The 12,085-nt window shown below is 32.4% G+C and overlaps 2 protein-coding genes across 8 annotated transcripts in view; both read right to left on the bottom strand.

Annotated features, from left to right (window-relative positions):
- Positions 1–673: 673 nt before the first annotated feature.
- On the bottom strand, positions 674–8,514 carry LOC129905774 (NSFL1 cofactor p47). The gene is made up of 6 exons (XM_055981344.1): positions 8,291–8,514; positions 7,963–8,156; positions 7,497–7,901; positions 1,337–1,468; positions 1,061–1,273; positions 674–1,000 (listed from the first exon to the last, which is right to left on the bottom strand). The coding sequence occupies exons 1-6, from the start codon at positions 8,390–8,392 to the stop codon at positions 868–870; spliced, it is 1,179 nt and encodes a 392-aa protein (XP_055837319.1). The 5' UTR covers positions 8,393–8,514; the 3' UTR covers positions 674–867.
- A 2,055-nt stretch (positions 8,515–10,569) lies between these two features.
- The window catches only part of LOC129915756 (aldehyde dehydrogenase, dimeric NADP-preferring), a 51,135-nt gene continuing 49,619 nt past the window's right edge, over positions 10,570–12,085 (bottom strand). For 3 of the 7 annotated variants that reach the window (XM_055995421.1, XM_055995462.1, XM_055995471.1), the window contains 3 exons: positions 11,557–11,692; positions 11,333–11,483; positions 11,057–11,277 (listed from right to left, as the gene is read on the bottom strand). In XM_055995421.1, the coding sequence (XP_055851396.1) occupies positions 11,233–11,277; positions 11,333–11,483; positions 11,557–11,692 (332 nt within the window). In that variant the 3' untranslated portion in view covers positions 11,057–11,232. Of the gene's footprint in view, positions 10,778–10,861; positions 11,278–11,332; positions 11,484–11,556; positions 11,693–12,085 lie in introns of those variants that run through there. The other 4 variants (XM_055995448.1, XM_055995439.1, XM_055995455.1 and 1 more) reach the window with 3 other exon arrangements.

Raw genomic sequence — 12,085 nt, 5'->3', positions numbered from 1 at the left:
GTCGGTCTCTTAGAGCCCCCGCACACTACAAACTTTCTATCGGCCGACAGTTTAGTCGGTTTCTTAATCAGAATGAAAATATATGAGAGTGCGCACACTACAACGATTAAGTATCGACCGATCAAAAAGTTTATTTGATCGAAAAAAAAGTTTGTTTTGCTACACAATTGCCTTCAAACTAAAATATTTCCTAGCGACCGACTGTTTAGTCGGCTGCCTGTGCGCACACTAGGAGCCCAACCCGACTAAACTATCGGCCGATAGAAAGTTTGTAGTGTGCGGGGGCTCTTAATCAGAATGAAAATGTATGAGAGTGCGCACACTACAACGATTAAGTATCGGCCGATCAAAAAGTTTGTTTGATCGAAAAAAAAGTTTGTTTTGCTACACAATTGCCTTCAAACTAAAATATTTCATACCCAGCCGACTATTTAGTCGCCTGCCTGTGCGCACACTAGGAGCCCAACCCGACTAAACTATCTGCCGATAGAAAGTCTATAGTGTGCGAGGGCTCTTTGAGTTTAGGGGCCTATACTTCGAGTTATCAAAAGAATAATAATTGTTTTAACCTTCACATAAACTTTATTTATTTTGAATACATTTTATTTATTATTTTTTGTTTGTTTAGTTATGTTTTATTCTGCTCATATTTTCATATTCATAATGCCATTCATTTGTATCAAATGTACCATATTTTACTTGTAAATGTGTTTATATAAAAAAGCGCTAGCTGATTTTAACATAAGAAATGAGAAAAAAAAAACATTTAACATTCATAAATTTAAATAAATAATGTTCAAATGTGTGAAGTTATTATTAAATAAGAATAAGTTGAATGATTGCGACCAGCACACTAACTGCCCATCTTTATTTAAAACGTTGCATAATAGCAGCATTCTTTAGACCAGCCTTCTCAATAGTTGCAGTGTCATCATCGATTTCTCGCGTAGGAAACGATGATACCAAAATGAAAGTTCGATGGGCATATTGTGGACGTGCACTGAAATTATATGTATTTTTTTATTAAGTTTGCCAAGCAAAAAGATTAAAAGTTTCTTACGTTTCAATAAACTGACGAATATCACCTACGGTATGTGTGAGATTGAATTGAGATGTAATCCTCGAACCGTCAGCTAAACGAATCTGCAACTGAGTAACAGGTTCGCCGGTCTTTACATTGAGTTGCTCTTTAGCCTTACTTTCATTATCTTCATTCGAAGAACCGTCCTCTGGAGCATCAACAGCATTTGTTTCTACTACATTTGGAGCAGGGCTGTATTAATGAAAAAGGTCATTCATATTTTTTTCCGTTTAAGCAAGATATTAAGATAAATACCTTCCCAGGGTCTGTCCTGATCCCTTGAATGTCTGAACTTTCTTAACTTTTCTTTTAAAGTCTTCCTGTCGGTGGTCCTCAACATCAACACTTACCATGCTTCCCATTTCAATCAGTTCAGATGGAATTTCACTGCAAAGATAAAAATTAACGTTATTTTATTAGGCTGAAAATTATAATTTTGCCGTCGAGTTTGCAGTTAAACATTGTCTTTTGTTCATTTTCAATCGATTCTAGCAATATCAGTCATCTCACGTGTACAATCTGAACCGGATCGCATATAGTGTAGCATATATGGGGAAAAATGCGTATTGTCTCCTCCACATTGTGCCACTGGATCGCAAGGTTAACTACCTGACGTTTGTTTGGATCTATTGAATCCAGAACCTGTAAAACCCTAGTTACATTCTCAAAAAACTTTGGGACCTTTACCTAGTAACCACGAGTACTAATGATAAAATACAAACCGGGTTTTATGAATAGACTGATGCTGTTTGCTACTCTCTCATGGTATTTTAAAAATCTTTGTGAGGCCCTCTTAAAAGTACGAGGGGATAAAACATGCAAGAGGAAAGTGACAAATTTATGTTTAAATGCGGATTTGGGGTCATTATCTAAGAATTAATTTGGCAGTTAAGAAATTACTCGGCACAGATTTAAGAACCTACTAAAGATTGTTATAACCAATAATTGTAATAAAAATAGAGCATTGTAAATTGTTATCAACAGATAAAAATATCCATTGGGGAGCAAACTAGCACCTAACTAGTACTCAGTATTAAATTGACAGTTTTAGAGCTGAATACTTGAGGGTAGAAATTATTTGAAACCGATTTGAATACTAACTTTAGCGCCATGACTCTGTGAAGAAATTAGACGTTGGTGTTCTCCGTAGCTAACGAAATCTTGTAAAGGAAACCAAAACTACTCCACTGATAAGGTATAGATCATACGTTGATGAATTTTAGCTATTGTATACGGCCAAAAATTGGTTTCTAGAATAAGAGGACGCTTCTCGCTGCTGGGATTCAAGGAACCCACAACGTCAGATTCCTCCAATTGGAAACACCGAGAGAGCGGTATAAGATGGATATTTAAAGTGCCGTTCATATAAAGGTGCGACCTGTGTCTTTAAATTGCGAATGGTCGCTGAATTTGACAGTACGTTCATATGTGTGGTCTTAGAGTTGCGAACTGTAATACAAAATGTAACGTTAAAAAAGTGATGTTATTACTTGCTCAATAGGGCAAGTATTGGTTTCGTGTAAAAAAAAAATTCGAGGTTTTAATCAAAACTAACATTACGATGATGGAGAAGTCCGAAAAAGTGGTTTTCGTCATGACGTCCGTCGGTCTGTGTGTCGGTGCGTCGCACGGTTGTCCAAAATGACTTATCTCGTTGCAAAAATCATAACTTTTGAACGGATTGAGTTAGCGGTACAATTTTTTTTTTCATTTGAAGGACATTTCTAGGGCTGTTATACCAATGAATTTCAATAATATTATTTCACAGGGTGTTTCGGAATCATCGGCCAAAAACAGATTTTCTTTTAAAAAAAAGTTTAAATTAAAATTGGTATGCCATTTTGTAGAAATCACTAATCCACATTTAAAAACAAAATTTCAAAAAAATACAATGTCCCGTTTTCGAAAATTTTATTTTTCAAAAAAAAATTTAAAAATTTTTTTAAAAATCCAAAATTTATTTTTTTTTAAATTTTATTTTTGGCTTATATTTGAGTTATATAAGTGCTTCTTCACAAAAAGTTTCGTTGAAATCGAATAAGCCGTTTCGGAGAATATCGGATTTGAAAAAAAACGGTTTTATGGCAGGTACCGTAAAAAATCCATTCGGTTCCATGCATTACGCCGAATAGGGTATGTGTACCAATCAATTGTTGATCCAAAATAAAAATATTTAGCTGCGCATGCTTGCGCACTGCCGAGATTTTGTACTTTGAAAAAAAATGAAGGCAGAAGGAACAGATTTTCTTTAAAAAAAATGTTTAAATTAAAATTGGTATGCCATTTTGTAGAAATCACTAATCCACATCTAAAAACAAAATTTCAAAAAAATTCAATGTCCCGTTTTCGAAAATTTTATTTTTCAAAAAAAAATTTAAAAATTTTTTTAAAAATCCAAAAATTATTTTTTTTGAAATTTTATTTTTGGCCTATATTTGAGTTATATAAGTGCTTCTTCAAAAAAAGTTTCGTTGAAATCGAATAAGCCGTTTCGCAGAATATCGGATTTAAAAAAAACCGTTCTATGGCAGGTACCGTTAATAATGATTTTCCAAAAAAATTTTTTTCATTAGAAGATAGACCTTGTTTTCAAACTTACATTTGAATTTTTTAAACAAAATCGTTGGAGCTGTTTTTGAGCAATTACAGCTTTACTGAAATTGGTGTATGACAAATACCGTTATTTTTGGCCCAAAAAAATTAATTCCAAAAACCCCTCTGGAAGGTCTCCAAAAAATGCTACATACCAAATTTTAAGTCAATCGGTCCATCCGTTTAGGCTGTAGATCCTTATACAGACAGACAGACAGACGGACTTCCGGGACCAACTTTTTTGGCATTCTCTATAATCGTAATATCATGGAAAAGTGTAATCTGAACTTTTTTTAGATGTGAATTAGTGATTTCTACAAAATGGCATACCAATTTTAATTTAAATATTTTTTTTTTTAAGAAAATCGGTTTTCGGCCGATGATTCCTAAACACCCTGTAAAACAATTTCCTTGAAATTCATTGGTGTAACAGCCCTGGAAATTTCCTTCAAATTAAAAAAAAAACTGTACCGCTACCTCAATCCGTTCAAAAGTTATGATTTTTGCAACGAGATAAGTCATTTTGGACAACAGTGCGTCGTCACAAAAAGCTGTACATGAAGCTGCAGCCTAAACGGGTTGAGGGATTTTCTTGAAATTTGGTACAGATGATTTTTTTGTAATTTCCAAGGTTGGTTTTTTTTGTTTTTTAATATCTCGCTTTAAACGTATACCTCCCATACAAAGTTTTGGAGTTATTGCAACTTTCTCGAAAACGGCTCTAACGATTTTGATTAAATTTAACATACGTAATGCTGTTTGCAGTTCTAACATAACTGCGTTTTTAGTTTTTCTCAAAAAATGCGGATAGTGAAAATATGACATTAACTCTTTTTTAAATCGCGGATGTCGGCTCTTCCCGTACATCTTAATGGAGTTATTGCAATTTTCTCGTAAATGACTTTAACGATTTCGATTAAATTTTACACAAGTAATGTTATACGTAAATCTAACGTAACTGCATTTTTAGTTTTTCTCAAAAAATACGGATAATGGAAATATGACGCACAGACGCACGGACGGAATTGCGAGACCCACTTTTTTGGAATTCTCCATCATCGTAATTTTTTTTTCAACACGAAACCAATACTTGCCCTATTGAGCAAGTAAAAATACTGAGGATGAGCAAACTCATTGGGCAAATATCTACTCCAATTGAGGAATATACGACACCCCTAAACTAGGTATATTTGTGCTTTGGATGTACTGCATAAACACTAGGGTGCTTTTTTTTTAAGGCGACCATCGATTTTTGCCGCTCCCATTTCAAAATTCGGTTGGAAGTACCCAAACAAAATTCCCTAAAAATTTGAGCCCTTAAAATTAAGATCTACCACTCGCCATTTGAGTTTTAAGATTGCCCATACAAAATACACGTAAGTTTTTGTTATTTTTTTAGATTCATACGGCCCAGCTGATTGTTATGTTATTTCAATGAATCAAAAAGCATGCGCGTAGGAAGGGGGGGTTCTGGGTGGGCCAGGCCCACCCTAGAAAATCCATAGCCCACCTTAGAAAAATCGACAGTAGGTACTACGGAACTTGTAGTCTGGAATTATGTCCCATTGAAGTTGTTTTTCCATAATATCGATTGCTGAGAATTAAAGGGTTGTATGTAGGTATGTTTAGTTTATGTATAATGTTCTCAGCCAGCGATAGGTATGTAAATACCCCGTTTATTGAGCAGACTCAAAGTTCGGATTCTATAATAAGCAGCCGGTTAAACTTTTATCTTCAGAGGATAAATTTTTTGTGTATTTCTTCAATAACTATGTAAATCAAGAACAGAAAATGAAAAAAGAAAATTGAGAAAGTAGTACAACATTATAAGTGTGTATCAGGGAAAATTTATATTTTTTCAATATATGTACATACATATTTCATTTTATTGAAAAAAAAAAAAAAAATTGTTAGTGAATGGCAACACAAAAATCAAATTCACAGGACAACGCGTGTTGGAAGTTTTTAAGTTGTTAATATTTATACATTTTTTTAACATCATTAACTCTTTTGTTTTGCAGACAAAAATATTTAGATATCTACTTTAAAAAATGTATCCAAATTCACACAGCTTAATTAAGCCAAAGATATTTTTTTTATTCACCAGACATTCAAATGTCAAAAATTTATCCTGGGATGAATATTTAACCGAACATACAAACACGGCCTTAGAGTCACATAATTACCAGCGAATAACAACTTTTTTGCAATTGTTTTATTTTAATTTAGATGTATGCTTCTGGCTTAAGTTTCAAGAGGACCTCAAGTAAAAAAAATAAAGCAAATAAAATAAAATTGAAAACTTAGTAAGGTCAGTTTTTAAAGCCAATCGCTGTCATAAATTTTAACTGAATTCTACATTTGTGTCGCTCAAAATAAAAGTGATGTAACTCTATCCAAATACATTTCGAGATAGCTAACAAGTTTTTAAAAAAAGGAATACAATAAGGAAAGGAATACAGTTTTTAAAGCCAATCGCTGTCATAAATTGTAACTGAATTCAACATTTGTGTCGCTCAAAATAAAAGTGATGTAACTCTATCCAAATGCATTTCGAGATAGCTAACAAGCTTTTAAAAAAAGGAATACAATATAATACCACACAATATAAAAACAAAAAACAGTAACTATCAAAGATATGTATGTATATTGCGTAATTGGAGTTGATTCCTTTTTATATTGAAAGATACTCACAAAATACGAAACCAATGAGCATAAAAACACATTTTTCATAAAATTGAGTTACGCCACTATTATTTCCAACAACACATTTACCGATCAAATATATTATTATAAATAAAGTTTTGGCACATTCAAAGTAATTAAAAATAGCAGAGAAGGAAGTAAATTAAAAACAAATAAAATGCACGACTGGGTCGCACGTACTTGATATTGCAGTTCAAAACACTTTTATGTTAGTTTACCTGCAGGTTTTAAGAGCTGTCTCTATACAAATAAGAAATTTTGTTGATGTTGGAGAAGAGCCGACATTTAGGGCAAAATTTTGTTAAAAGAAATTTTGTTATTTGACTTTTTTGAGAAAAACTAAAAATGCAATTTTATTGCAATTGCTTTGAATATTACGCATGCAAAGCTTTATCAAAATTGTTAAATTCGTTTTCGAGTTATTGGTATAACTTAAAAAATTTGTATGGCAGGTAGGTACACTTTCTAAGTGAGATATAAAAAAAAAAAAACCAAATTTGAAGCAAATCCATCCACGCGTTTGGGCTGTGATAATGTGTACAGATTGACGCACAGACGCACGGACGGAATTGTGAGACCCACTTTTTCGGAATTCTTCATCTTCGTAACGTTGGTTTTGATTAAAACCTCACTTTTTTTTGACGCGGAACCAATACTTGCAGTATAGAGCAAGTAAAAATTGCAGATTCATGGTTATGACTTCAGGTGCACGATATCATCTCCTGGCCCACCCTAGACAAAATCTCTAGCTACGCCCATGTCAAAAAGCATATAATTCAGAATTGATCGGCCTATAAAAGTGTCATAGGTGACTTTACTGTAACTTTCACCAGTGAAACAGTGCAGGTCATGAAAGCTAATTTTTCTCACAATTTACCACTGTCTTAACTGGGCAGTGTCTTATGTGGAAACAGACCACAAGACTTGGCGTTTTCTCAAATGATTTTGCATAAACCAAGACAAAGTGGAAATTGTTTCGCACCTTCTCAGGTCATGCCATCATTCCCAAAGTGATGAAATTAAAAATGCATATTGATAAAATGTCATCTCTAAGTACAAAAATTAACTACAAGCTGTTTAGAATTTGTATAATTTAGAAGTTCAATTATTGACTTACCCCCGCATAACAGTTTCCAAAAACTCCTTATTCTCAGGGTCATCGTAGAGCCTCAATTCACCATCATTAATTGAGAATCCTTGGCTCCAAAGCTTCAAAACAACCGACTGCGCCTTGCGACTGTCATTCTTTGCACCGGCATTCACCACCGAATGGTCATCTTCTGTCTGTCCCAGACGCAATCCAACTCCCCAGCTGGCACCCGATGATGAAGTCGACGGTGCCGGATGTTCGTGCGCTTGTTCATGAGCCTGACGGAACATATCAGTGAGCTTTTCACTGAAATTTTTGCGCTTAGGTGGTCCAAGAACTTGTTGGCCAGACCTCTCCGAGCCACCGGCATAGAATGCTTGCCCCTCTTCGTCGCTAGACGAATTCTGCGACATATTATGAAGTGTTGCAATTCTAAAAAAAAAAAAAAATAGGATTTTAATTTGTCCCATGACAACTATAAAATAATGCATACTTTGGTCTGGTAGTTCGAGAACTTCCAGATTTCTTATTCGGCTTAGCAGTTGAAGGTTCATCGGTTTGTTGCGACGACCCGGTACGATTGGAATTTGTTGGCGGCATTAAAATGGAATCATCGTCATCGTTTGGTTCAATATCATTAACATCGTCTCCATCGGCTGCATTAGTCAAATAATTTGACAAAGCATCCTTATTTTTAAAGATTTTACAAATGATAAAAAAATTAGTTGCATTTTTTATTACATTGCAGTTTTTTTTTTTTGTATTAAACCCAAACATAACCTAGAAAAAAATTTGTTTTATGATTTCTCTCTATTATGTACCTGTAATGCCCAATTACTGCTTTCCAAATAGAATTTAGCAGATTCGGCAGTTGCACCGGTTATTTCGGTAAATTGTGCAATTAATTCATCGTTGTTGGACATTTTTATAATTTTGTATAAATAATTTTTCTCACAATTCTTCCGTGTTCTTTGTTGTTTTTTGCGAAAACAAATTTCTACGAATAGTTTTCACTTTTGGGAGACACACACACAAAAAAAAAACTTATGTCAGCAAATGAGCAAAAGTGACAGATGAATTGAGGTAAGGTGACGATTGCACTATGTTGGTTTTAATTCGATGTTTTCTTAATTCGTTACTTTTAATTTAACTAATTTTTACTCGTTACTTTTCGAAATTCATTCAAGTGTGAATGATTTTCTGTGCACACATTCTACTGAGCGAGCCTACATAATATTAAATATGCTTAAGCATATTTAATGGCTTAAGTCTAGTACACAGTTCACGGTAAATTTTAGTTCCCATACAAATTATCGAAAAAAAATATCCGAGCTAAAACGTATCCCATACAAATTATCGATAGCTTGTATGGGAATTTTATCTCGGCTAAAATTTAGTTCGATCTGCGTACCATGCTTTAAGGTTTAAAGCCTGGTACGCTGCTCGCGCTAAATTTAAGCTCCCATATAAATTATCGAAAAATTTTAGCCGAGCTAAAATGAGTCCCATACAAATTATCGATAACTTGTATTTGAATTTTATCTTGGCTAAAATTTAGTGCGAGCAGCGTACCAGGCTTAAGGGCTGGTCGAGCTAAATTTTAGCTAAGATAAATCTCCCATGCAAGTTATCAATCATTTATTTTAATAACCAACACTATGCTGGTTTTTAATTCGATACTTTTAATTCGAAGTTTTCTTGATTCGTTACTTTTTTTTAAATTATTTTTTACTCGTTACTTTTCGAAATTCATTAAAGCCTGCTACGCGGATCGAGCTAAATTTTAGCGAAGATAAAATTCCCATACAAGTTATCGATAATTTGTATAGGATTCATTTTAACTCGGCTAAAATTTTTCGATAATTTGTATGAGCGCTAAAATTTAGCGCGAGCTGCGTACCAAGCTTAAAGTGTGAATGATTTTCTGCGCACACATTCTACTGAACCTACATAATATTAAATATGCTAAGCATCCCAACAAACAATTTTGCTTCTATAAAGCCTTACAGGTGCTTCTATAGCTTCTGTAAACCTTTATAGAAGCAAAATTGTAGAAGCTAAATTTTAGCCGAGATAAAATTCCCATACAATTTATCGATAATTATTTCGATAATTTGTATGGGAGCTAAAAATTAGGGCGATCTGCGTACCACACAGACAAAAAAGATCGAGCTAAATTTTAAGTGAGATAAAATTCCCATTAAAGTTATCGATAATTTGTATGGTATACATATTTCAGCTGGGATAAATTTTTTCGATAATTTATATGGGAGATAAAATTTATCTCGATCAGCGTACTAGGCTTAAAAAGCGATTCTCGTTTTTTAAATAAAATAAAATGCACGACTGGCTCTTGTACTTCAAAGTATCTCTATCTTAATTATCTATTGGAAATTTAAGATTTTGTTAAGTTCCATTAAAAAATTATTTTAAAAAAATTTTTTTTTTCAAAAACTTTTTTTTAAGCTTTGTTTTACATTTTAAGCCTGAACTACATAGAAACACAAATTGAAAAAAGTACAAAAAAGTCTTATTTTCTGTTTAGTGAATCTTCTAAGACCTTTACATTCCAAGTTTGGCGAAAATGCTTCAGAGGCTTGGGGCTCGATCTTGAGATGAGACAAACAAAACTGCGGGGTTTATTTCCCTATCATCTTCAGGAAAATTTTAGGAACATTTTATGAACAATTAACTCTTCTAAATTTTTGTAGAATATTTTTTTTTAATCTATTTCTTTTTTTTTTAATTGTAAGCACAAAAGCTTTGACCTCTTGATTGATCTAATATTCATGAGATAGATCTAAAAAAATTGTACTAAAAAGAAAAAAAGAGCTTAAGCTCATCTTTTTGCATATGACCCTATGACCATGCAGGATGAGATTATCATTAAGATCAAGATTCAAAACACAAATGGTACATTCTCTGAAAAAATCCGCAATTCAAGGTTTGGTGAGTTACTTTATTTTTCGGGACACTGTAATAGCTTCAAAGTATCTAAAATCTACTTACTTGAATAGAAGTTTATTATCCCAATAAACATTTATCTTGAAGGACGATATCATTATGCATACCTATAATAAATAAATAAAAGATCTCAAAGTATATTTAATAGTTTTATTTTTTATTTACAATTAACAGTTATAAAAAATCTCCATTTATAAAAAAAATCACCAATATACAAAAACATAACAATTTTATATTTTACTTTAACAACAACATTTTCTTTTTTTTTTCTTTCTTTCTGAAAGACGCACATCTAAAAAAAACTCACAATAACATCACATTTTTTTCTAGTTTTTGTCGCTCTCCTGAAATATAGAAACAAAATTAAAATTCAAAATCGAACACAAAAACAAGTTTTTTTTTTTAATGAAATATTAAAATGCATATTTATTTCCCAACAAAAATAAAATACATTTTTACAATGAGGCACCTTAGGATAATGCTGTTAGTTTAACAATAAATTAACGCGCCAAATACTCAATAGTTTATTAACAAAAAATTCAAAAAAAAAAAATTAGGTAAACACACAAAATAAAAAAGAAATACTATAAACTTTACAAAAAATACTTTTACAACAAATTACTGAAAAATTTAATTATTTTTAATACAAATTTTTATATGGCTCCGTATTTTTCACTTATAATGGTTATACAGTGAGTCAAATGATGATGGCTACATTTTTGTGTTATAAATTTGTAAAATGTAGCTGAACAACTACATACAAATGCCGATGATGCAGAGATACACCAAAAATGGATTCTTAGCGAGACATTAATTTTCCCTTTAAATATATTTTAAATTTGTGCTATAAGACCGTTATGTGTTAACAAATAATGAAATTAGGAAAATGTGCATCTTACCTGTAGATAACTATTCACTAACAGAGTCAAACCAACTCCAAGCCCAAGCGCCACAAGATGTGAGAAATAGATGTTGGGGAATGGTCTTCGCTTTTTGAGGATCATAGAAAGAATTGTGGCCTTGCGATCAGAGTAGGGAGGATAACGTCCACTGAAATTTAAAATAAATTTAGAATTAGAGTAAAATTATTGTTTTGAAAAAAATTTTATTTTTTTTTTCTTACGATGCCAAAAATTCTCCAAGTGGATTGAAATTTTTTCCTAGGCACGATTTTTTGTGTGTGAATGTATCGAATCCATATTTTCCATGATAACATCCCATTCCACTATATCCAACACCTCCAAATGGAAGTGTATCAACTAGAAGGTAGCATTAAAGATTTTTAAGAATTGCATTGAAAAAGTATTAACAAAATTAAAAATCTTAGTGAATAAAAAAATTGATTTAAAAAGCATTCATTTTTTATCAATTATTGTGTAAAATATAATCAAACTAACATACACCAATTAGCCAAGTGTAAGTAAGAGATAACAACAGTATTGAGTAATTTAATGGCATATGGCTACAATACATAAAATAAGTTGTCTATTCTAAGCTACATAGTAAAATGTTGTATTGTTTAGGGCTCCTGAGAGTCAATTATCGTTCTCTGATATGTACACATATGTGAAATGAAAAAAAAAAAGAAAAAAAAAAAAACAAATAATCGCAGCCTCACGTCGAGTTCGATTCTTGTTTGTTGAAGAAATTTA

This window comes from Episyrphus balteatus, chromosome 1 (genome assembly GCF_945859705.1).
Source record: "Episyrphus balteatus chromosome 1, idEpiBalt1.1, whole genome shotgun sequence".
Taxonomy (NCBI): Eukaryota; Metazoa; Arthropoda; class Insecta; order Diptera; family Syrphidae; genus Episyrphus; species Episyrphus balteatus.
Note: the sequence above shows the minus strand (reverse complement) of the source record. Positions and strands in the feature narration are given on the sequence as shown.